The sequence below is a fragment of the Cavia porcellus genome, unplaced genomic scaffold, assembly GCF_034190915.1.
Source record: "Cavia porcellus strain 051 isolate PalLab524CR breed Dunkin Hartley unplaced genomic scaffold, mCavPor4.1 scaffold_14, whole genome shotgun sequence".
NCBI classification, from domain to species: Eukaryota; Metazoa; Chordata; class Mammalia; order Rodentia; family Caviidae; genus Cavia; species Cavia porcellus.
The window spans coordinates 77,437,965-77,463,614 of record NW_026947497.1 but is presented as its reverse complement, the minus strand read 5'-3'; the positions used below and the strand labels follow the sequence as shown (position 1 = coordinate 77,463,614).

At 44.2% G+C, this 25,650-nt stretch overlaps 1 protein-coding gene across 8 annotated transcripts in view; it reads left to right on the top strand.

Annotated features, from left to right (window-relative positions):
- Atp11b (ATPase phospholipid transporting 11B (putative)) overlaps positions 1 to 16,654 on the top strand; it is a 104,522-nt gene extending 87,868 nt beyond the window's left edge. For 4 of the 8 annotated variants that reach the window (XM_063224366.1, XM_063224371.1, XM_063224372.1 and 1 more), the window contains 2 exons: positions 8,529 to 8,659; positions 12,734 to 16,654. In XM_063224366.1, coding sequence (XP_063080436.1) covers positions 8,529 to 8,659; positions 12,734 to 12,815 — 213 coding nt within the window. In that variant the 3' untranslated portion in view covers positions 12,816 to 16,654. Of the gene's footprint in view, positions 1 to 1,214; positions 1,301 to 4,129; positions 4,256 to 5,565; positions 5,692 to 8,528; positions 8,660 to 12,733 lie in introns of those variants that run through there. The other 4 variants (XM_063224367.1, XM_063224368.1, XM_063224370.1 and 1 more) reach the window with 4 other exon arrangements.
- The last annotated feature ends 8,996 nt before the right edge of the window (positions 16,655 to 25,650 follow it).

Sequence of the window (25,650 nt, the reverse complement as noted above, 5' to 3'; positions counted from 1 at the left end):
ATGCCCCAATGTGCCTGGCTATTATACTGTTTCCAAACCTTGATGGAAAGCAGTTTTTCTCCCCCTCTTTACTTACATACATATATTTGACCAAAAATGTAATGATATCACTTTGTCCTTTACACAAGTAATCAGATTTACATTTATCCTCACAAGTTCTGTGGTAGGTGCAGCATTTGCAAATTTATGTAGTTTTCACAGAGGTGTCTGACTGATATAAAAGTGATAGTAGCAGTTCTTGCTACATTCTCTCACTCTTTTTTTTTTTTTTTTTGGTACCGGGGATGAAGCTCAGGACCCTGCATTTGCCAGGCAGGCACTTGTGCACTGAGAGTTCTTATTCTATTTCCTGCCATCTATTTTTTTAATTTTTATTAGTCAGTGTGCACAGCCCACAGTGATGACACTCATTGTGGAGCGTTGGTCATGCACCCTGCACATCCTAATTCTTTTTCTGTCCCCTCCCTGCCCTCTGCCCCTCTGGTGAGTCTCTTTAAGGGATTTCATAGGAAATATTTTGTGCCTTAAGATAGACCCTTAAGAAAAACGTTAATAACACACAGAAGTATTTTGTTTTTAATTTAAGTTAAAACGGAATTTAAAAATGCAGTAAGTCAGAATTTTTACTTGCATGTGCAAGTATTAACCTCTTGGTTCACTAAAATAATTTCTAAATGACATAAGAAGAAGGGACTCTCCACTTAACACTCAGATCTAGCCTGCTGAGGTGGTTTTTTTGGTAGGCTTTGGTTTGTGTTTTGGGGGAGGTAGTTTGCTTGCTTTTATCTTTTTTAAATTGAAACAGTATATTACTTAAATCCTGTACGTGGTGCTGTTCCTTTGTTGCAGGCCATAATCATTGTTATTACAGCCTCTACCGTCACTTATGGTTTCAAATGACGGAGAAATGGCCAGAGAGTTGTCCATTACTCACTTACCAAGAGTAGCAAGAAAAAATCCTGTCCAAAGAAGGGCTGCCAGCGTTTATTCTGAGCTCTGTTTCTCTGCAGAATTGCAATGTGGTGGTCAGGTTGAAGAGTAAAATTTTTTGGTGGCAGAGCCAGCACCCTGCACATGGCGGTCATGTATGTGTACCACCTACCTGTGCTCCCCACGGGGGACACGTGCTGGGCAGAGCTTGTCCTGCGTCTGTCTCCAGGTGATGAATGCTGCTCACTGACCTGTATGTCCATCCCTTTTCTGTCCACTTATAGATGTACTCCAACACAGTCGCTTTAAGTGACGAGTTCATCGCACTGCAGCCTTTGTCCAGGGCCAGGGACCAGCTGAGCAGACTTAGGTAGAGTAGGAGCAACCTCGCTGCTCTTCTGCATGCTAACGGTCACTGAGTATCTCGATGGGCAGAGGCATGTGTAAAGAGCGGGCGCTTCATCAGCACAGCTCTGTCTCTGATAATTTGACCTTTATTAATACAGAAGTTTAAACCTAAAAAATGCATTTCTTCTTTGAGAAGAAAATTCAAATGAAATTTCAACGTACCAGGACAGATCTGTACCGTGTTATATATTTTTATGTCTTAACTTCTTCCTAGCATAATTCTAATGCTTCTGCTTGTCATGTTCATATTTAAGGCTGCTACTGCATGTTGAGTAATAAAAGCTACCGAAAATTCTCATAACATTTAAACCTTTAAGTTGTACTTGGAAGTAAGAGTTACTCTTTTTTTGTTTTGCTTTAATCTGTGTTGTGAATACTTGTGTGCGTTTGTGTTTGTACACTGCAGTGGCTAATGAACATTTCATATTCCTGCTCCTACTTAGTGCATCTATAACTTGAATGATACGCTTTACATGTCTTGTACCTTTATCTCCACAGACACATCAGTTTCCACAAAAAAATAAGCACTAGCCTAGAGATGTCTTTTGAGAAATGTGAATGAAAACATAATCCTGCAACATTTGATAGGATGCCAGATGATGTAGTCTTTAATTTTTGAATTCACTTTTGAAGAGAAAAAGTATTTTTTTGTTTTAGCATTTTTTAATTTCTTGCCCTGTTAGTGTCTTACAGATTCTTAATCATGTAATTTTTAAATTTATTTGTTTGTTTGTTTGGAAACAGGGTCTTACTATGTAGTCCAGGCTGGCCTCGAACTCATGGCTATCCTCCTGCCTCTGCCTCCCAAGTACTGGAATTCCAGATGTGTGCCACCACATCCAGCTTTTTAAATTCTTTTTTATTCTTTATTTTATATTTTATATTTATTTTATATTTTATTTTATTCTTTAAATTCTTTTTTATTCTGTCTACATGCATTCGATCAAATGAATGGCTTTGACAAGGCACCACTTAACCTTTTATGTAATCCTATGAGTTTATAATTTTGAGCCATTTTAAAGTTTTACTAAGCTGGGTGGGGATGCAGCTCACTGGCAAAGCACCTGCCTGACAAGCACAAGGTCAATCCCCAGGATCAAAAACAGTTCGGTGTTACCAAGCCTCGGGTTTTTTAATGATGTCAAGATTTTTTTAAATTCTGCTTTGAATCACAAAGATACTTAATTATAGATGAATATACATTTGGGTGTTTAGTAAATTAAATTCCATGTTTAAAGCCAGTGCTAAAATCAAGACAAATGTGAAGATTTACTTTCACTTCTGGATGAGATAGGATCTCCCAGTAATGTCAGTGGACGATTTTTCTGAAAACAGTAGCCATCACCCACATTAGTTAGCATTTATTTAACTCTGAGGCCATAGGAAAGCTCGTTATTTAAAAGAACACTGGCCAATTCTTTTGTCAAGTGAGGATAACATTTGTATCCTGAATAATACAGTTATGAAATCGTATTTTCACATCATGTTGATATTAAATCAGGCTACTCTTTGAGCAATACTAGATTTAAAAAGAATGAGGACAAGAGATCATAAATCCAAGTGAATCCAAGCTCTCTAACCCTGTAGCAGCAGTGGAAGAATCTCAATGAGAGGGGGTGTATCAGCCAGGGGCCCTTCCGGGGGCCGCTCCCAATCAGGTGGGGAGACAGCAGTGACCCCAACCCATGCCACACAGGTCACCACCCGCCGTGGTCTAACCAAATGTACTCCCAAGTGCCTTCCCCTTTCGGGGGCCTCTGGTTTCCTCACTTAGATCCTCATTGTACATACACTCCACAGTCTGTAACAAAGCAAAGGCCAAGCAGAAACAGCAGCTACTCCCTGAGCAGCAAGCGGCCCTTTGTTCACAGCTGCATGGACCAGGAGGGTCTGCACGCACCTCTTCCCGGCGCAGCCTGTGAACTCTGAAGGCATCGTGTCTTCTAAACTGTGAGAAGGGGGACCTTTGGCACATCTATGGGAGCGTAACTGTTTTGACAAGAAGAAAGGTTACATATGTGTCAGATATCTGTAAGAGCTTTCAGATCTTTAATTAGGTTTCTTATAACTGAAAAAATGTTAAAAATGAGGGTGACTGACAAAAAAAAGAAAAAGAAAAAAAGATAGGGGCTGGAGATTTAGCTCAGTGGCATAAGCGCCTGCCTTGCAAGCAGGCAGTCGTGAGTTCGATCCCTGGTACTGATAAAAAGGAAAAAGACAAAAAAAAAAAAAATGAGGGTGACTATATAGCATGTGTTTGGATTAAACTTCCCTGCGTCTCTAGTCCAAATATTTAAAAAATTAAAAAAAGATTCGTTTAAGTTACTGACCTTCACTCAAGTATGTCCCAAGTTAAAGGTAAATTGATCTGTCAGCAGCTCATTCAAGCCCCTTGTTCCTGTGTCTGTCGCTTGTGCCGTGCTGCAACGCAGCCAGTGGGGACACTGCTGAGCAGGAGGGTGAGGTGAGGCGCTGGGCATTTGCAGTAGGAGTCTAGATCTCCGCGGTGGTGGATTCCACAGAGAGCATTGAATGCTATTAACAGAAACTTGATTTCAACGCTATGTGTTTCATACGAGCCGTGTGCACTGAGAACTTGGCTGTGTGCACTGTGTTGTGTCCCATGAGAAGCTCCTGTTTGTCAATCCTGTTTGTCACGGTCCTGTGCCGAGGTGCAAACCTTCATTTGTGCATCGAGGTCTGGGGCCCAGCTTACTGCTGTGATTCTAACCCTAAGTGCTGTGGAAGATCTGTCTGTAATACGGGATCTGTTGCTTTTCTGTTCTTCTAGATGGAAGAAGATAAGGGTTCAGTCAGCTCAGCACATGAATTTGCTGAAAGCCAGCACAGAGGGGAGGCCGGTAGGCACCTGCTAGCCGAGGCTGGCGGCCGGCAGGACAGTTGTTGCGAGCACTAGGTAGTACCGCGCGGCCTCGCGTGCGCATGCGGGAGCGCCGCCCTCCCCGCTGCCACACCGCACCGCACCACACCGTGTCTCATCTGCTGCTTCGGCCCAGTGCTTTCCGTGTGTCATGGGCTTCACATGTTCATCTTGTATGTCCCTGAATATCTTACTAATCCTCCTTTCAGGTTGCGGTAATAAATCATTCTCTACCTCATCCTCCAACCTAGTGTGGTGTCCTCACAGCCTCTAATCTTACATTCGGGAAATGACTCCCTCTGAAGATCTGTCATTTCTGAGATCATTCCTCCTTGGAGCTGTGTGTCATTTTATGCATCTTCACATGGGGAGGCACTGATTTGCTCATCTAAGTCCACTCCCGAGCTGAATGCTGTGAGTGCTTAGTGGTTTTCTGGTGATATTTAACAAACTTAGTTCTTTTAGTAAATTACAGTTTTATCTTTGCAGTATAAATATGAACTGACAATAGATTCGTTTAGTCCCCTTTTGAGTAATACACTGTAATCACTTACTAGGATATGCAGAATATTTGATCGGTAGTGATTAGGAGGAATAAAACATTCTCCTCCTGAGGGTTAATCTCGTGTAGGGTGGCAGGTGGTTCTTCCCGTGCCCGAACTGAATGCACAGAGAGACCCTGTCTCAAAAAGACAAAAACACAAAAAAGGCAGTGAGCCTAGGCTTATTTTAGGAGAAAGTTCCACAAAGATGGCGGCTGATTACGGTGGTCTTGTGTGGCCCTGTGCTCCATGGACGTTTTGTTTGGCAGCCCTCCTGCCTCTGAATTATGTGTTGTTTCTCGGAAGCAAGTGTAGTAGAGTGAAGCTTAGCTATAAATCAATAATTGGGTAAAGTAGAAGTTATTTTTGGTTTCACTAGGTAGGCTCTGTTCTCTGTCTAATTTTGCTTTTTATTTCTTTTCTAGTCTTATCCCAAAGTGCTGTGGTTCTCTCCCCTTTCTTTGAGTGAAACAAGACCAAATGTCCCCTCCACTTCTCCTGTCAGCTATCGCTGTGGGTTCTCTGGCTGAGGTCAGAGATGCACGTGTGGAGAAGCAGAAGTGCGTGGAGGTTCACTAGAGATCAGTAGAGAGCTTTCCAGAAACACAGCCGGCTTTCAGCATTTTCAGAGCAGCTAGGTGGTTCTGTCTGTTTTCGTTTTTCCTGTTTAGGAAAACAAAAGAAAATAGGTTTGACGTAGGTCAGAAGTAATCTGAGGAGTCATTTTTTTCATGATACATTTGACATTTCCTGATGTTTACTGTCTCTCTCTCGGGTTGTCCATGTTTTAATCCACGTCTTTAGATTACAGTGAATGCAAAACAAGAAAATTCCCTAAGGTCAGCCCCAGACCTATGCATACCCAGTGCTGGTGATCAGATGTCAGCTGCAGTGAATCTTTCAATGGACTGAGCAGCAGCTGGATGCAAAGTATGTGTCATTCAACCAGGAAGTACCAAAGAAGCCCCCTGCCCTCACCCGCCCCCAAATAAATGTGCTGAGGGGACAGTTTCCATGTTTGTAGTTCCCTGTCCATCATGGACCAAGTGCTTATGAATACAATAAAAATGAATTATTAAGAAAATGAAATTTTTAAAAATGTAGAAGTAATCCAGGTTTTTAAATTAGTGTGAGATTTAGCAGTTCCATCACATTGTTCTGTAAAATTGCTACTGAATGCTCTGAACCCTTCTCACAGACCAGAACCACTTACTTCATGGGCCCGATTTGCACATCAGTATTGAGCCAGGGATCAGAGCGGCTGTTTTGTGAGGGGACAGGCTGGCAGCTGCTCCCTCGGGCCTCTCGGAGCTTAGGTGAAGACACACAGTGCTTGTGCCCCAGGACGCTCACCCTCTTCCTTCAGCCTGGAAAGCCCTCCACCCCCCGCCAGCTGCCAGAGTCTGCCCACCCCCCAACACAGGTTTTAGATCCTTTCATCTCCTGCTGGGACTGCCAGCAGCATCTGGGCCTGAGCTTTGCCTTGTCTTTTCAGAGTAGTCTGTCTCGGAGCATGCTATGAGAAGCCAGGGTAGTACTTGGTAAAGAGCTTGGGAATTTAAAAATTAAACTGACACCCCAGCTTGAGTGAATGACCTTTAACACATGATTGACCTCTGTTTCCTGGTACAAAATGAGGGTGACCATACTGCCTGTAAGAGAGACCACCGTGTGCATTTTTAGTGAGCTGATCCGTGAGGTGGTGTGGTATGTTGCTGACTTGTCTGTCCCACCGGTTTCCTTCCTGAGAGGGTGGGATTGCATTTGTCGGGCTCCAGCGCAGTGCCCTGCCCAGTACTTAAGCTCAAATTTGAGTGCTCACACCACTTAGAAAGTGATGCTGAGAAGCAGCAGAATAGAACCCAGAGAGGAAGCGATAACTCATAGTTGAAAAGGGTAAGGACCCAAGTGTGCAGTCGTAAGTTCGATCCCTGGTACCAATAAAAACGAAAAAGACCAAAAAAAAAAAAAAAAGAAAAGAAAAGGGTAAGGACCTTGGTGTTAGAAGAGGCCACGTATGGGTCCTGATGAGTGGCAGTGCTGACACATCTCTGGCTGGCTGGGCGGAACCAGCGGCAGGCCTGACGGTGGGGCAGGATGGGCAGCCGACAGCCCGGGTAGCCAGGGCCCTCGAGGCAGGTGCAGGTGTCTGCAGGTTCCATGGCGTGGGAGCACAGAGTCCAGGTTCCTCTGAGGATGACTGGAACATTAGGAGAAACTGGAGCGCAGGGCCCAAAGATGAAGCTGGGAAAGGGAAACTGAGGAAATCCTGTTTGCTAAACCCGTGTTTCCTGGGCTGTTCTTCAGAATAGTAGTGTTCCTTCAGGTGCAGAATAGTGTCTCCTGGTGCACAGAGATGGAGAGGGCGGTGCACAGAGAATTTGGAGAGTTATGGTAACCCGGGCTCTCCTCATAGACTGGCCTTGAACTTGACTTGGTGACAATCTTTTACTTAAAGTCTGTTTAGAGCTTCACTGAGTTTAGTGCTTCCCAAACTTCAGTTAGCCATAGAGCTTTTTTTTTTTTTTTCTTTTTTTTGGTGAGATACCTGTAAACACCTCACAAATGAGTTTAAGGAACAGTGCCCTGCGCAATCCCAAAGCACACGTATTCAAGTGAGAGAACACGGGAGGTTTCATTGCATCTCACCGCTTAGCAAATCACACAGCGCTGGTGCACGCTGGCAGCTGCCGAGCCAGAGTGGGGCACCCTCCCCATGACACGGTCGCTGGCCCTCCTAAGCCCGTGTCTTCCCCTGCCCTCCCCGTTGCTGTCCACCATGAGTATCTCCACACACATCCTCTGTCCCATGTTCCACATCACATCAGTGATTCCCAACCTCTTCTGCCAAATTCATTTTATGTTCTTCCTTTTTTCAAAAGATCTGTCAATGGGATGTTACATACATAAAGGAAAATGACTTAGGGTTGTCTTTGTAAGTGACAACCCTTCACACTGGAGAGGCACTATTGAGTAGTGAAACTGAGGTTGAGATTCATAAGATGTGCTCAGACCATTTTTTTTTTCTCAGACCACTTTTATTTCCTCATTTTCACACATTTTTAAAATTGTCAGAAGTTACAGAATTAAGTTGTCTTGCTGGGCTATTTATGCATGAATCCGCATAAATTTTGTGTATTTGAGAAATTCAACTTTAATAGTACTATTAAGTTGTTTAATACATTTTAATCTGTGTCACCAGATTACTTTTAAAAAGCAAGATAAGCTAATTATTGGCATGGATGCCACTTAATCCTTGTTTAGCAATGTAAAGCAGCCAATACCTTTTTCAGAAATGACTGTGGAATAGACAAACGTGGCATGCTTACAGGTTGCATGAAGGGTCTGCTCCTGCTGCTATTCTCCTTGGAGACTTCAGGTCTGCCAGGTTGTTACTTCCCAGTGTTTGAGGAGTCCATACTCTACTCTTCTCAGTTGCTGGATGTCTGTATTGTAACTGCAGGAGCGTTTCACATAAACAAAAACTCCAAGAAGAATTAGAATTCACTAAGCTCAAGTGGTTGACGTAAGTCAATTTGACCATATTAAAAGCCTAAAATCCTTCACTGGAGTTGTAATTTAGGACACAAGGTCTTTAAATGTTTTCATATGATTATATTCTATGGAAGCTTCATGCATTTCCATGTTGTAGAAAGCATGTATATTTATATACATTACTTTGGGGTGTAAAGTACTTGTCATTTTGTGAGTACCTTTTAGAGATTCCAGTCCACCAGTAACTCACTTTTCTGCTTCTCTCCCTCCAGCTTACTGAAACAAATGCAAGTGTCAAGTGCTTGGACTCCGTGTGCTGTTTCCCGGGAGAAGCAGCAAGCGCGGCTGTTAGAAGAATGCTGGCACGAGCCGTAGGAAGGTGCGGCCCCGCCCACCTCAGCAGGTGTGCCATCTCCCTAAGTAGCCTTTGCTGCAGATGAGTGTCCAATAAACGATAAACCGAGCGAGCAGAGAGGAGAGGATGGACCTGCGGCTCTAGATCCCCAGGTGGTCAGCAGTGGGCTCACCGCTGCTTCCCAACTGATGCGGGCAGTCTCCTTGGTTTGCACTCTGATAGCACAAAGGCAATTTCCCTTTGTGGCTTGGGGCGGGGTTCTTTCACTCACAGGAGGAAAAGGCATCTTGGAAGAGACTCCATTTGGTGCACAGAAAGTTCTGTTTTCTGATCGTGCTAAGATGTGGTGAACAGGAGTGTGTATGTGTTACTGCTTCTAGCTCTTGGTTTGTGTGACTTTCTTTTTTATACTGCTGTTTATTTTCTGCTGCTATTTCCCCCTGCTTTTTGTCTTTACAAAACAACCTCCACATATAATGAAGTCAGAAGTCTTTGCTTTTCTTATTCTTCATGTATATTTTCTTACCAGCCATTCAGTGTTAAACACAAAAAGCTGTATTTCCGTTTCCTGCCCCTTTTTAATGTCTGTAATGAAGTTTTGGAATGAGTTATGATTGCTCAGTGTCTTTTACTTGGCATTTATTGATTAAATTACAAATCAGAAGAATCTTAGCATTTTTGTCACCTTCCAAATCTATTTCTTCAGTTAGACTTATCACAGCTTCCTTTTATGAATCATAACCAAAAAAGATAATTTTTGGTAAATGCCATTTAAAAATCACTTGAAGGTGAATGGATTCATTTCTTCATACTTCATGTTTGTGAAGGTGTGTATCGTTATTGTGATGGAAATTGCAGAATAATCACTTTCTCTGCATTTGGTGTTGGTTAACTGAATGATATCATATTCATGAAACAGGAGCAGCATTTCCATGGGGTACACGAAGGGTTAAGGAGGGCACAGACTGGCGTAGGTGACCATTTTCCCAGGGCACCACCTGAACAGCACCACGCACTGTGTGTGCCACTGCTTTGAAAAGCTTCATTTCTTGAGGCAAGGAACAAGGAGTTTAACCTATTGATAAAAAAAAAAAAAAGGGTTTGGTTACCTTTGTGTTTTAGAAAAATGATTATGATATCATTCATGTATTAAAATCTGGGTATCTTTTATTGGTGAACTCTTGGTTTTCACTTTTGGCCATGTGTTTATGGTACATTTCAATTGATAAATAGCATTTTTATGTTAACATAATGTTGATGGTTTCACTCCCTATTTATTCTGGCCTGATTATAACATGTGATTCAGAATATTTCCATAATGCTATGATACCATTTTAGAGTAAGTTCATCTCACATAAAAGGATTACTGCAGGTAGTTAAATTTATCTAGATTTTACACAGTTGTACTGTAAAGTACACTATCACAGAGTAGCTCTTTAATGAACGTAGGCAAGTGAGTTTCCACCCCTGAGCTAGTGATGCTGCGGGAGGGTCTAACTTATGTGTTGTTTAGCTAATGACAGCTTTCTCACACAGAGCAGGATGGGAAATAGACTAAGATACTCTGGTAAGAGCTAATTTTATAACTTCCTACTTGGACATAAATTCCTCTTTAAAGACGGTATGCATCTTTACTAATGATTTCTTTAAAACTTATATTAATTTTAAAAGAGCCAGATATGTTTTCTGCATTGTGCACATGCCCAGCTCTTTGGTATAAATTGTTCGGGCTCTGGGACCCAGTGCCCTGTGTGGCCCCATTGTGCAGGTCACCCTGGGAGCCGGCCCAGTGCTGCTGGGCTAGGCTCAGTGGACTCTGCCAGGGACCCCAGCCATTTCTATGTCCCTTCACTCAAGTGTGCTGTACTCTTTTCTAACATGTTTTTCTAATAAAATGTGTAACTTAGCAAATAGTTTCATATTTGACAAATTATAAATGCCTTTGCAGTATTGTCAGCATTTCAGGTTGTAGTATTAATGACTTTGTCATTTTCCTCTTTCTGTAGATGAATCAAAGTCATACAGTATACAGAGCTAGTTGGTGCTTTCACAAGGGCTATATGAACATTATAGTTAAAGAGAAATCATTGTTTTGATATGTAGGCTTGATTTGTTTTCTGTGTGAAGTATGTTTGGCATTTCCATTTGATTTTCAAGCAGCCTCTGTCCTGTGTTTCTGTTTCATGTCTGATCTGAGAATGGGACAGAGCTGAGACCTCTGTTACATGAGGCAGAAGCCCTTGGCATTGTGCTTCTTTGATGAGCATCATTTGAGAAACAACAGGGATGTTTTTTAATTCAGGTGTGCCGGGAATCGAACTCAGGCTGGCGCTCTACTGCTGAGCTATATCCCCAGCCCCAGGGATGTTCTATGACAGGTTTCTCAGCTGGTTAAATTCTTATCAATTCCCAGTCCCCCCCAAAAAAAATCTTATCTAGACAAAAAAGTTTCACTTACATTTTATTATTTGATGTTTTCAAAGGTGCATGCCACACTGCAAGCTCAGCTTCCAAGGGAAGCATCCTGGGGCTATGGGAAGGGTCTGCCCTGCTCTGCAGGGCGCTGTGGTGTGGCCACGATGATTCGCTCTAGGTGCTGCTTTATTCTAATCAGGGTGACCCTGACACAGAGAGGAGTTATCGTGCAGCTCAGGGGTGTGAAACCTGTCAGAAATTGTCCTCCACATGGAGCGCATGTGTGTCCTCTGAGAAGCTGAGCCATAGAGGAAAGCTTCCCGGGCTTGCTTTCACTGGGGAGGTAGCTCCGTGACAGGGTGCTTGTCTCCCATGGATGTGCTGGAATGTTCAATCCCCAGTAGCACCCAAAAGAAAGCTTTCTTCAGTGTAAAGAATAGTTGGAAATGGGAAAAAATAATATAAAATGTTGGCAGTTTGGAATTTGACTCCAGATAATTAGGGTGTTGACAAGTAAGTTAGCATTATAAAATGTAGCCCACCCCATAAATACTGTGTAAGAAGTCTCCATATGCTTATTTTTATTCATTCATTCTGCAAATACTGGTGCCTAATGCATGCCAGGCAAGTTTGGGTGCTGGAGAGACAGAAGTGAACCAGCCCTCTTCCAGGGGAGGCACTGATGTCCGGGCTTTTCTGGGAGCCAGGAGAACTAGAGAGCCGTGCGGTGGCTGCTTGTTCACCAGCTCTGTGATGCTTCTAGATTCCAAACTTGACAGTGACTCTCACCTCACTGATTCAAAAACAGGATACTTGGTGATAAGTGGGGCCCTTCTGAAGGCCAGCCCCCTCTGACTCCACTTCAGGGAAAGTATCCTCCCTGGCCGAAGTTGGGTGAAACACCTTACCGCTGCGGGCGGTTCATCTCACTGCCTTTTCCTTGGTGACCACCTCTGTCCTTAAACTAGTCTATCTACACATGGCAGGCAACTTTTGGTCATGTGTTATTTTAGTCTAAATTAATTCAAGTGAATTTAAATAAAGAACTACATGTTGGATTGCTTAAGGCCTTCTCACTCAGACAGTAGTTCACTTTTCCAAACCACTGGAGAAGCCCTCTTCCCTAGTGAAGTGGAAGTGGCTCCGATGTCTCTGAGTAACCCGTTCCCTTCATCCAGCTGTAGGCAGAAGTGGCTAGTACAGAATCAGTAGCTAAAATGTGTAACGGTAATATGAATGAGCCATCTCATTCCCAGGCTTTTGGTGCGGGGGAATTTGCGGTGGGTTTTTTCCTGGCTTGTTTTGTTTTGTTTCTGTAATGACAACCTATAGCCTAGTTGCTTTTCAGGAAAACTGTATGTAAGTTTTAATAACATACTTCTTTTTGGATTATTAAGATTTAAGAGCATCTTATGCTTTACTACCTACAGGTGATTTTTTTTAAGGCTAATGAATGTTGAATTCTGAATTTTGGCTAATATTTTTATATGATAATTAGAGCATACTCTTCCCAAGCTTTTGTAAGATGTAAATACAGTGGGATCCAGTGCTAGTATGAAGAGCTCTGTCAGCATTTAATAAGTGAGCCAGTCCGTAATTCTTTTAAAACTCAAATTGTATTTTAGTCCTATATTTTAAGATTCAGTTTTTTTCTCAATTCAAACATAGGCCCTGGTGAGCCAAACTTTTCTCTTATTGTTACTCTAGATCGTGGAGTGCCTCGGATCCTTTCTGTACCAACGACAGGAGCGTCTTGACTCTCTCCACAATGGACTCTTCTACTTGCTAAAGGGCAGTAGTGCTTGTAGAGCCGTGTCGCCTCCTCCCCTCAGATTCAGGGCTGATCATCCGTAAATGGCCATTCTGGTTCTGAAGTCACTCTGAAACCTCTGGCGTAGTTGAGACCCACTCCGAAACTGTTTGGCAAACAAACAGAAATGGGAGCCTTTCTCTCCCCTAATCTGAGTATGAACACATCAAAACTTGTGACTCAAGAGACAGTTCCATTTTTTTGGTCCAGGTTGTCCTGCGCACACGGGACTCCTAACGGCGTTTCAGCATGTTGCTGAGGCCGCCACATTTTAATGTCAAGATAGAACATGAGATAACTCCTTATGTATGTGTATTTTTTAGAATTAGATTGGTTATTGACTTCTATTTAAATCTGCTTCTGTAAATTATGCTGAAAGTTTGCCTTGAGAACTCTATTTTTTTATTAGAGTTATATTTAAAGCTTTTCATGGGGAAAGTTAATGTGAATATAAGGAATTTTGGTACCTCAGCAACTTGTGTTGTTAATTCATTAGCGCGCTTTAAGCGCACGGAGCAAACCAGGAGAACGCCTTCCGCCACTGTTGACTGTGACGCCGGATTCCCCTAGACAGGCGGCGGCTCAGCCAGGAAGCTGTGTGCGTGCAGGGCGCGTCATGGGGCTTAAGGCAGAAAAGGTCTCTGCACCAGACCTCAAAGTGATATTTACCAGTGGCTTTTTTTTGTTTGTTTGTTTGTTTTTTGCTTTGTTTTGCTCAAATATAAAGAACCTCTATTGGGGGCTGGGAATTTAGCTCAGCGGCATAAGCGCCTGCCTTGAAAGCAGGCAGTCCTGCTTTCGATCCCTGGTACCAATAAAAACGAAAAAGACAAAAAAAAAAAAAAAAAAGAACCTCTATTGATTAATTGGATATCATTTTCATCATTAATTTAATGTCTTTATCATTGGCTCTTTTGCATGCTGTAACCTGGCTAATATAAATTTGGGTTTTCTCTCTTCCAAAGGCTCTGTTTTTAATAGAATTTTATGAAAATGTTGTAAAGTTCAGCTCTATCAATAAAAAGCAAGTTTGGACAGTACTTATATATTGCAAATAGTTTTGATTATACAAATAAATGGAAATATCATTAATTAGATTCATAATAAGACAAGAGCACATCTTTATGACCAACTTAGAATTACTCCTGCTCTTCTGTAAGCTAAATTTTAGGGTAAAGGATTTCCATTAAGAATCTTGTGATTTCTAGGTTAGTGTATGTCACAGAAGTTACTGTGGACCCCCACAGTCGGTTACATTCTGCCCGGTGTCCTATCACAAGGTATGTTGTCGGGTGTAACTGGTGGGATGTAAATGAAACAAAGTCTAAAATACTAAATTTTTTTCTTTTGTTCTGTTTTTTCTTTTTTTGATACTGGGGATTGAACTCATGACCTTGCACTTGCCAGGCAAGTGCTTGCACCACTGAGCCAAATGCCCAGTCCTAACATACTAAAGTTTTAACAACAGTAAAATAAAATGCTAGAATGACTGATCAGTACATGTCAGTCTGGTTAACTCCTTGCATCTCAAAACTTAAGTTTCCATCTTGAATTTGCGTTGCCATTTGTTTCATGAAAAGTAACGTTTTAAGTCCTGGAAAGATCATTGGTTTAAGAATGCTTATCTACTCAGCTTATAATGAGCATATACAAGATGAAGATTGTAAGAAAACGGTTAAATGACGTTCTGCCTAATTGTCCCTTCGGGATGTAATTTGTTTTTGGAGATGTTTTTGTACAACTCTCCCTTTGTCACATCACAAATACAACTTTGAGACGCAGGTTGAAGGATAAAAATTAAGAACGGTAGAAGGAGAATTAAGACTTTGCCTGTGTTTGCTGGTGTTTATCTGCTTGCTTGTGTGCCATTTGTCTCTAAATAATGCAAGATGTTACATTCTCCATTTCAGGCTAGATGCTAATTTTCATAAACAACCCTTCTTGGATTTTCCAAAGTTAAGTTTAGGAAGAGTTTTTGCTCTGGAAATGCATTAAAGGGATAGATAGTACAGCATACAATACATAAACTCACTGATACGCGTTCCAAAGGGCAGGTAGTGCGGAAACATTCAGTGCAGTAGTTTAGTAGACAATAATAGGAAATGTGCTTCCTCTTAGAGTGTCTGCTGCAGTGTATGTGTGCGAAGTGATGGCCAGGCACACAGCACGCGCCTGAAATCCCTGCACTCAGGAGGCGAACGCTGAACAGTCGTGAGTCTGAGGCCAGCCTGGATTCCATAGTAAGACTTTGTCTTAAAAACAGTAACAAAAACCCACTGAAAGTGACATTCAGCAGCCCGCATTCTGCCTGCCTAACCAGTGTTCATGTGCCATCAGGCAAGCTGACCACAACACCAGATGAGGGCGCTAAAATCTACTGGCCTCCACAGGGCTCAGCACTGTGACAGTCAGGCCTTTGTCCCTTGGCCACTGCAGTTAGCCCAGGGGAGCATCTCTCCTGGTGTTGGGCACCAAATGCAGGGCCTCACACCGGCCATGCAGGCAGGCATGCTGCCACTGAGCTACATCCCAGCCCCATTTATTTAAAAAAATTTTAAATCACTAATGGTGAGGCTGTAACCTGGGGTAGAGGGCTTGCAGAGTGTGCAGAGGCCCTGAGCTCACTCGCCAGCACCAGTCTGTCAGTGACGCCCACGAACGTCCCTCCTGCTTTAGAGTCCAAGACTTACTCCATTGGTAAAGAAAGGCTACCTTGTAATTTTAGGAGGAGGATTGTCCCGCATCTATTTAAGAAGGTAACTGTGGTTCACAAGCCTTCAGTAGTTTCCTAGTGCTAATACCCATGTTACAAACTTGACTCTGGTCAGCAATTACAGACGCTTCCCTTTTTACACTATTTCTGTCAAATTCTGTGGGAAGTACATGCTGAAAATTAACACCCTCCTGTCTGCTGGGGCCATGGTAAGGCTCTCCATGTGTCACTGCTGGTCATGCAGTTGGCCGCACATCTGCGAGCCCCACCGCTGGCCTGGGCCCTGAAGATAAGGGTACCCAATGTGTTCCCAGCTGCCATCCGCTGCTCCAGGCAGGTGACTCAGCAACCTGCTCACCGAGGGGAGCCCAGCTGCCGGGGTTTGCCTGGGGCCACGGGGGAGGTCGGGGGCCTGTGGGCCTCCAAGTCCCCAGCCCTGGTGCACCGCAGATAGGAAGAAGAGCCGGGCATCTCCCACCGGAACGGCTGCCCTCTGCTCTTGGTGCCGAGACTCAGCTCGCCTCCACTGCAGAAGCCTGAGACTCAGCAGGCAGGCGGCTTAAAAGCCACCCTGAGGAGCAGGGGGTGTTCAGATTCCTGCTCCGAAAATCTTGAGGGCTGAGGGAAAGGAAGAATCTTTCACATTTGTGTTTGCCCTGTAAAAAATCACTCTTTGCAGGGAACTTTTAAAAGGCAGGTTCTGATAAAACGAATGAACCAAAGAGTTTTATGTGGAACGTGTTTATTAATTTTAGTCTCCCTTGATGTCTTTGTCTTCTACACTAAAATGAGTCATCGATTTTCATAAAAGCAAAGCTTTATTAAAATGCTGTTTGATGTGTGAAACAATGTGAATGCTATTCCTATTAAGAACATAACTCATGTTTGTAATGCTGGTGATAGATTTTTATGAATAATGGGCAGCTGGAGTCATGTAGTGATACTTAGTTATAATTTCAGACCTCAGACACTGTGGCTATGTAATGTAATCCTTTAAAAACCCTCTGCACTGTTGGTGACTAGTATTCTTATTGTACAGTACCCAGTATTTTTATAAGGTTTATGAAGTTATATTTATCAAATAAAATTTTTCCTACCTGACAAAGTGTTTCTCTGTTATTTAAGTATGTTAAGACTGCCCATTGTAACAAGCTCTGCTTAACTTATTGCAAGTTAGAATTTCCCTCCCCCGCCCCTCCATGCTACTGCAGGGATATCACCTTTTCACTGATCGCATTTTTTAAGGTGTAAGTTATGTGAATACCCAAATTTTATAAATCATCAATACAGCTCCTAAAAAAGGGTCCCATAGAAATGCATCCGCAATAAAGACCAACGCACTTCAACGAGAAAACTGCAGTGTTCGTGAGAAGCCAGGCAGGATCCTGAAGTACCCTGTAAAGAGCGTGCTTTTCAACGTCCAGCTGTTACTTTTGCTCACACGGTAGCGTGTGCAAAAGCTGGGAACACATGGGTTACACCATTCAATTCTCAAGCTGGAAGTCTGGACAAGTCGGTTTTATCTTGGCGGCTTTTATATTTGAAGAGTGGAGCACTCAGATTCCCTGTAGGTGACTTCCAAGTCCTAATGTACAACAGACAGGAGGTGGCAAAGTGTGTTCTGACTGCAGAAGAAATTCAGGGTAGAAAAACCCATTCCACTGGCAAGCACAGGCGAAGAGCAGCTGGGGTCTAACGGGAGCAGCACACAGGTGAGGATTTGCTGCCTCACTGTACGAGCCCTCTGCTGGGTCAGCCCGGTTCCTGCGCCCATTTAAGGGAAGACTGCTGGTACTCTGATAGGAAATGTAGATGGGAAGGGGACATAGGCTTTAAGGTTGCCATTCAGTCATTTTTGACACCTGTATAATTGGTTAACCCGTAATAAAAATCTAAATTCCAGGAAGCTCCCTGTGCATCTGACTTCATCCCCTCTTCCTGCTGTTTCTCTGATTTCCGTGGTTGTGGGTGCATGTTTCTGGCCTCAAATCCCACAAAATGTACGGTGCACTCTCTCTTCCTCCAGCTTGGCTCTTGAGCCTCGACAGCTCATCCACACGGCTATGCAGGACTCTGCCCTGCAAGAAGATAGTTTCCTTCCCCGTCCTCCGTGTGGACATTCAGAGCTGGGGCTGGTGGAGGGAAAACACTGGGTGCTCTTGGTGTACACGGATTCTCACTTCTCGGCTAAGAGGCGAGTGGCCGCACCCCAGAACATTCAGGTGTACAAGAAGTTGCCAGCGTGGTTCCAAAGCAACCGTGTGGACCACTGTACCCCCACCAGCAGTTAGGACTGTCACTGCCGTCTCCTGGAAAATAATCAGCGTCTTTGATTTTTAGCCATTCTAACGGATGTGCAATGATATCTCACTGTCTTTTTAATTTGCATGATGTGTAATGTTTACCCTCTTTCTTACACTCATTAGTGACTTACTTTTTTCCTGAAATAATCTCTTTTTGGTTTTTTTGAGACATGGCTTCACACTATGTAGTTCAGGCTGGCCTTGAACTCAGTGATCCTCCTGCCTCAGCCTCCTGAATGCTGCACTTACAGACCTGTACCACCACACCTGGCTGTGGTCATTTTATCATTAGCCTTTAATCGTTGAGTAGTAGGGATGGTCCTTACAGGTACAGTGTTGCTAGCACTTTGCCCCATCGGTGACTGGCCTGTTTACTCACTTAACGGTAACACTGGAAAGCGAGATGCTTTACTTTGATAGGTCTTTTCTTAAATCCTGCTGAAAGCAGATTGACCATATAAACAGGGTCTTCCGTGGGCTTGTTCCTTGATCCTTGCATGTTGCCTTGATTGCTCTCGTTTTCTAACATAGCAACTGCTCTGCGCTGAGCTGCACCCCAGCCCCACCGTCTATAAGGTGTTTCCCCTTTACCTGAGGCAGTCGGATTGTGATTTTGTTTTTGTGCTGCTTTTCCTCTACTGGGAATCGAGCCCAAGTCCTTCACACTGAGCTGTATCTCCGCTTGCTCCCCTCCCCCTTTCTAGTGACTTTAGTGACTTCAGAGTGAGTTTATTTTGCCCATACTGAGCTGGAATTTGCAGTCCTCCTGCCTCAGTCTCTTGAGTGCTGGGATTACAGGTGTGCACCAGCACGCTAGTTTCGTACGTGTTTTTTGTAGATTGATGATATGTTGGATTAGCTCAGTTGATTTTTTTTTTTTTTTTGGAGGGCCCTGTGCCCGGACTGCCACCTCCCACAGGTCCTGTCTCCCCTACCTCCCAGCAGCAGGTGCAGGCTGGGGTTGGCTCCATGGCAAGGTACCATGTACAGGTTCTGGCTTCAGTGTCCCATGTTGCAAATAAATGAATGACAAATAAGCAGATGGATCTCAGCTCAGCGCAGCTTCGAAGGGAACATTCGGAAACCAGCATTCGCCGATGCGGTGTCTGCCTGGGATGCTGCCTGCTTTCCCCTCATTTCTGTGCAGCAGCCTCACCAGACCAGTGTGAGGATGAAACTCGCCTCATAAAATGACCGAAGGGATAGATCTCCCTCTTCTGTTTCCTGAAAGACTTTACAGTAAGGTTGGTATCATTTAATTTGTAAAATTTGTCAGCATCCTCTGGTCCTAGGGTTTGTCTGCTTGTGGGAAATTTCATATTACACATTTGATCTTTGAAGCCATCTGCTGTGTGTAGTTCTTGTGACCTGGCAAGGACTTTGTCTCTGTCACATAACTACGGTATATGTGATGCAAACTTAATTCAGACTGTTCTTTGATTAGCCTCACAGCAACTCTGAGATCTGGAGTAATGTCCCTGCCTTCTGCTTGAGGTCAGTAACTTTTTTCCAGCCCATCTGCTAAGATTTTAACCACTACACTCTTCCCGAAGGAACAACTTTCTGGCCATGAGCATTTCCTGTTTTCTATTTTATTGCTGTAGGCTTGCATCTCTGTTGTTCCATTTGACTGTCACTTGCTCTTCCACGACTTGTTCGAAGCTTAGAAGACTGATTTAAGCCTTGTTAACGAAGGCATTTAAAATGATAATTTCCCTTTCGTACTGCTTTAGATACATTACATAGATTTTTCATTGTCAGCCTATTTTCTTTCGATTTTTTTTTACCCCTAGATGATTTAGAAGTGTTTTGTTTGCTTCTAAACATTTTGGGGTAATACAGCCTTTTAGCTGACTTCTAACCCAGTTATACTCAGAGAACATTCTGCTTGGAAATCCATCCAGGCCCAGCCTGCTGTCTAATCTCAAGTGGTCAAATACACTGTGGGCTGGAGCTTTTTCCCGCCGTGTTCTGTTAATATCCAGTATGTTAACTTGACTGATGGTGTTTCTCAAATCTGTATTTTTTTTAAAGAGGATAAAACCAAGAGAACAAAACAATAAAGCCAATAAAATAGACCAGTGTAAGTGATATAGGACTTCCAAACCTTAAGAAATAAACAGTCGTTACCATAATGCCTCTTGTCGGCATTCAAAATAGCTGCAGATGCCTTTGGATCTAGTAAAAATCAAACAATAGAGTAGAAACAGTAAAAACAAGACAATGAATGCAATAAAAGACTTCAAAACAAGCCGATAGTAAATCCAAAATGGCTACCATAATATATCTTGCTGTCTTTGAAATAGCTGCTCCTGCCATCAGATTTAGCATAAACAAAAGAGAATAAAACCCAACCCAAGAAAACAGTAGAAAAGATAGTTTCCAGGTGGGCATCACCTCCCTGTGAGGCCTGGTTCCCTCCACAGTCCATAAATGGCACTGATTCACGGAGCTCAAATCTGTGTTCTTACTAGTTTGGTTTTTTGTTTGCATTTGGTCGTGTCTGTCAGTTACTCAGTAACTAGCAAAATCTCCAAGCATAACTGTGCTTGGTTACCCAGGCCAGGCTGGAAGTGCACATTCCTGCCTCAGCCTCCCTGAGCCCCAGCTTACAGGAGTGAACCCACTGCACCCAGCTCTCTGGTCAGTTTTTATTCATGGCATTTTGCTATTAGTGTGAAGATGCATTTATGATTGTTTTGTTTTGATGAATTCTTTTTTCAATATGAAATGACCCTGTTTATCTGATGTAAAAATAACCACAGTATTCGTACTGTGCCCATGTACGAATCTTGAATGTCTCAATACTAGTACGAATACTAATATTTTCACAGTATTTTCTAAAACCCACGGAGCATTATTAGAACAGCCAGTTTTTTAGAAATTAATATTTTTAAGTCTTTTACTTAAATTTGCAACTAACAACAGACTTCATTCTTTCCAGATTTGCACTTACTCAAAAACTAACCAAATGCCACAAGATTATCTCTTGCGGGGTTTGATTTGTTTGTTTTTTAAGTCAGGGTCTCACATTATGTAGTTCAAGTTGGCTTTGAACTTAACTGTGTTGTAGCCTAGGCTCCAACATAGCCTAGGCTCCAACATAGTGATCCTCCTGCCTCAGCCTCAGGGGCGATGGGTTACAAGTATACGCCACCACTCCCAGCTAAGATTGCATTTTTATATGCTACCTTATCTAATATTTTAAATTGCTTGATAACAAAAACAGATAATTGATCATTGAGAATGAAAATAACATGAACAGGCTGGGACCAAAGCCTAGCATGGAGCAGTCTTTAGATCTTTTATTAATACTGAGAAAATTCTGTAGAATTTCTGGTACAGGCTGCACCCTTCATACCCACTGGTTGAAAAAACACACACATAAGAATATAAATACTCTTTGCATGGGCAAAGCTATACCTGGAATAGAGCCACCCTGCAGGGCCTTTAAAAATAACGTGCGTTTGAAGCTAGCTGTGGTGGCCTGCGCTTGTAATTCAGGCTAAGGCAGGAGGAATGCAAAATCAAGACCAGCCTGGGCAAGGCGTGAGGTCTTGTCTAGAAATCAAAAGGCTGGGGGTGTTGCTCAATAGGAGGGCACTGAATTCAAGTCCTCACACCACCCTTGCCCCAAAATCTGAAGGCAAGTTACAGATTTCTCAGTGAATCCAGAGAGGAGTGTTTAAATCTGTCAGTTACTTTGTTTCCCTTTGAAAAATCCCCCCCAAGGTCGCTGCCTGTGGTCAGAGTGAGCCCACGTGGCGCAGCAGCCACAGTCTTCAGAGGCCTTGGGAGGAGGCGCTGGCCCGTCCGCCTGGGCCTTGGCTCGAGAAGCGCTCCTGTCCTGCGTTTCGGCTGCCCTGAACCGGAACCGGAACCGTGACTTCGCCTGCCTGCTGGGGTGGTACTGTTCCAGGGTCTTCGGGTTAGCCAGCAGTCTCCAGGCAAGAGCTGCAGTCCTAGCACGGAGCCAGCAGTGTACAAGATGGCGCAGCCAAGCTGAGGAAGCCAGGGGGTTTCCACAGACTGCCGCACCCTGTGGACCAAAAGGGTTGGGTTTGGTTGTTTTTTTATGGTTACTAGGGAATAAAGCCAGGTCCCTTGCACTGAGCAACATCCTTATCTCCAGCACTTCTGTAAATTTGAGACAGGATCTCAGTCAGGTTTGCTCAGGCTGGACTCAAACTGGAGGTCCTCCTGCCTCAGCCTCCCAAGTGCTGGAATTACAAGTGTGCACACCACATCCAGCCTGTGTCAAGCAAGTTTAATAGAACATTTCGAGTCACTATCAATCACGTCTGATAGAGTAGAACACAGAGTTTGGGAACTAACGGCATCTATTTCGCTGAAGGGGCTGTGGAATCAGACCGCAGATGCAGAGGGAAGCCTGGCTGGAGAGACGGGAGACAGGCTCAGCGCTGAAAGAGAGTTGCCCTCCAGGACACTGTGACCAGCAGCCAAGTGCAGCCTGCATCTGTGTTTCTGATCCTGGCCAGAAAGCGAGCCCTGAATGACAGCCACACTCCGCCAATGGCTGCAGATGCAGAATAAGGCAGTGAGGCCCCCTCTCCTCACCCGTGCAAATGTGAGCTCAGTAGATGACACCTCGACAAACCCCCGACTGGAGGACGGCCGGAAGGAAGCACAGTGGAAATGTTCAAGTCACAGGACACTGGAGCCCCTCAGGCCCAAGACTCACATGTAAATGGACACAGCACACCAAGGGACAGGGAAGCCCTGAAGCAGGGAAAATGTCACCCATGTTCCTTACCGGGCTGACAACCAGAACATACACAGAGCTCCTACAGTGCAGCAAACAATCCGACCTGGCCTTTAGAAACGGACAGAGGAGCGGATGTTTCTCCAGAGACCACACAATGTATTTAAAGACCCCACATGACAGATCATCAACTGCAGGTGGAAACCACAGCGGGCCACTGCCTTGCACCACTAGGATGGGCACTGGAGAAAGGGAGCCAGGGGACAGCTCGGTGCATGGCGCCTGCCTGGCAAGTGTGAGGTCCTGGGCTCCACTGCCCATACCAACAGGAAAAGGAGAGAGAGGTGCATGAGAGGAGGCAGAGAGGCTAAACCTTTGCAGACTACTGCAGGACTGTAAAACTGTAAAGCCACCATGACAGGCAGTGCAGGGGTCCTTCAGAAATGTGAGTCAGCTCCCACATGAGCACCCATTTCAGTGGGGAGAGACTGAAAGCAAGGGCCCAGAGAGACGCTTGCCATCACGTCCCTTTTTATTTTGAGACAGGTCTCGCTGTGTAGTGTACACTGGCCTGCAGTTCATTATGAAGCCCCCAGGCTGGCCCCAAACTCATCGAGATCCTCCTGCCTCAGCCTCCTGAGTGCTGGGCTTACAAACATGCACCCCCACACTTGGCTACCCCTGTGTTCTTAGAAGCACAAATCCACAGCAGGCAGAGGGAGCAGTGGCCCACATGCCCACTGTGATGAGTTGATAAACAACACGTGCTCTGTGTGCACAGTGGGGAGCTGCTAAGTGGGAGGAGATGATGGAAAGTCCACTTTACCACTGACTCAGTGAGATTTTACCACAACCAAGACACAAACAAAAAAACCACCAAACTTAATGAACAAATATTTGAAAAGGCACAGATGGCCAACAAGCACATGAGAAGATGGCCAACATTTTACTCATTAAAGAAATACAAATCTTGAGCACAGGCTGGGTCTGGTGGTGCACACCTGTAATCCCAGGAGGCTGATGCAGGAGGATCGCTGTGAGTTTAAGGCCAGGTTGGGTTACAAAGTGAGTTCAAAGCCAGCCTGAACTGCATAGTGAATCAGAGTGAAGACCCCATCTCAAAAAACAGACATGAAATTAACTTCCCTCAGCCCAACCTCTGAATATGCCGACTGTTTACTACGGTGATGGCACCGCATGGCAGCATGGTGTTCCTGCTGCATTTCCCAAGTAAATACTATTGTAACTCATGTTGACAAAGTCATGGAACAGAAAAGAATCTAGGGTAAACCACATTTCAAAAAAATTTCGGGGAGAGGGTACTGGGAATCCAACTCAGGACCTGATGCTTTCCAGACAGGCAGTGCGCCACCGAGCTAAATCCCTGGTCCCTTTGGTGGTGGTGGTGAGGAAACAGGGTTTCACTTTGCAGTCCAGGCTGCCCTTACACTTACCATGTAGCCTAGGCTGGCCTTGAGCTTTTGGTCCCTCCTGCCTCAGCCTCCTGAGTGCTGGGATTACAAATGTGCGCCACCACACCTGGTTTGATCTTTCCTTGTTTGTTTGTTTGTTTTGGTATGGGAGATCAAACTCTGGACCTTGCTGCTTGAGACGCAGGCACTTTGCTACTGAGCTAAATTAATGTGGCTAGAAAATGGGACTTCATCGGAAAAAAAAAAAACAAACTAGCCCTTTATGCACTTCATGTACATTAACTCAAATTGAGTTGTAATCCTAAACGGAAGACCTGAACTATAAAACACATAGGAAAACAGGAGAAAATCTAGTGGCCTTGAACTAAGCAAGTTCAATTTCTTCTACGTAACACCAAAAGCATCATTATCTGTAAAACCAAACATAAAAATAAAACTTTTGAATTTTATTCAAATTAAAATTTTTTGCTCCTCAAAACCATGCACCCCATCCAACACAAGGTAACCAGGGAGATTTTGGCAAATCAAAATATGCTTCTAATGCAGGACCTGATTTGGAGTCGTGATGTGTGTGATCTATTTTTGAAACACTCTATCACACATGAAGTGACTGTTCTCTAAGACACCCCTTGAATTAAATCGCCAAGAGTCCCTGAATATAAAAATGGGTGTTTTTTTAAAATCAAACTAAAGCAAACAGATCAGGTCTCCTCCCAAGTCAGAATACTTTTAACAATGTTATCTAGGCACAGCCCGCCTGGCGGGAGTCAGGGAGGCTGCAGGACAGAAAGGAGGGATCCTGACACCCCATGAGAACCCGGAGCCCGCCCTGTCCCAGCCTCCAGACACCATCTGTCAGAGACCCCCCACCTCTCCACATGGATTGTCACTTTATGACAGCTTCACACTGCACAGAATCCATGTACTCAGCCAGACGGAGGCTGCAGGCGGGCAGTGGATGGTCATGGAGGGGTGAGCAGTGGGCAGAGCGAACACCGTAGCCAGAGCCTTCAGGCTAATCAATTCCCTGGGCCTGGAACCTGTTTCCCCGCAGGACTCCAGAGCTCCCGCCAGGGCCACAGCCTTGCACTGCAGGGCTAATGCCTCGCCTCAGCCTGGCTCAGAAGACATTTCAAAACAGTGGAATTACGCTTACTGGGATCTTAGCCAGGGCTGGTAGTGCACACCTGTAATTCCAGCACCCAGGAGGCTGAGGCAGGAGGATCATAGAGAGTTCAGAACTCGCCTGGGCTACAAAGTGAGCTCAAGGCCAGTCTGAACTGCATAGAGAGACCCCCGTCTCACACAAACAAAACTTACTGGCCTCTTTCACTCTGAAGGAAGCATACCAATAATGTCTATTTCTCTAGAAGGGTCCAGTGTAATGCATAATTCAGAAAACATTTTAAAATAACCTCATCTTCTCAGTCTACCAGGGAAATCAGAAGTCTTATGAAATGAAGAAGTCGCCTACCCCCTGGAGGACCTGTGGGGGCAGTGGACAAGTTGCTGCCTTAAGTGCAGCAGACCAGAGAGGAGCTGCTCAGCGCAAGTTCCATCCAGGGCACCAAACCAAAATGCAGTCGGTTATCCGGGCTTCCTTGCCACTGGCAGCTAGACCTGCATGCTCCGGAGTCCTCAC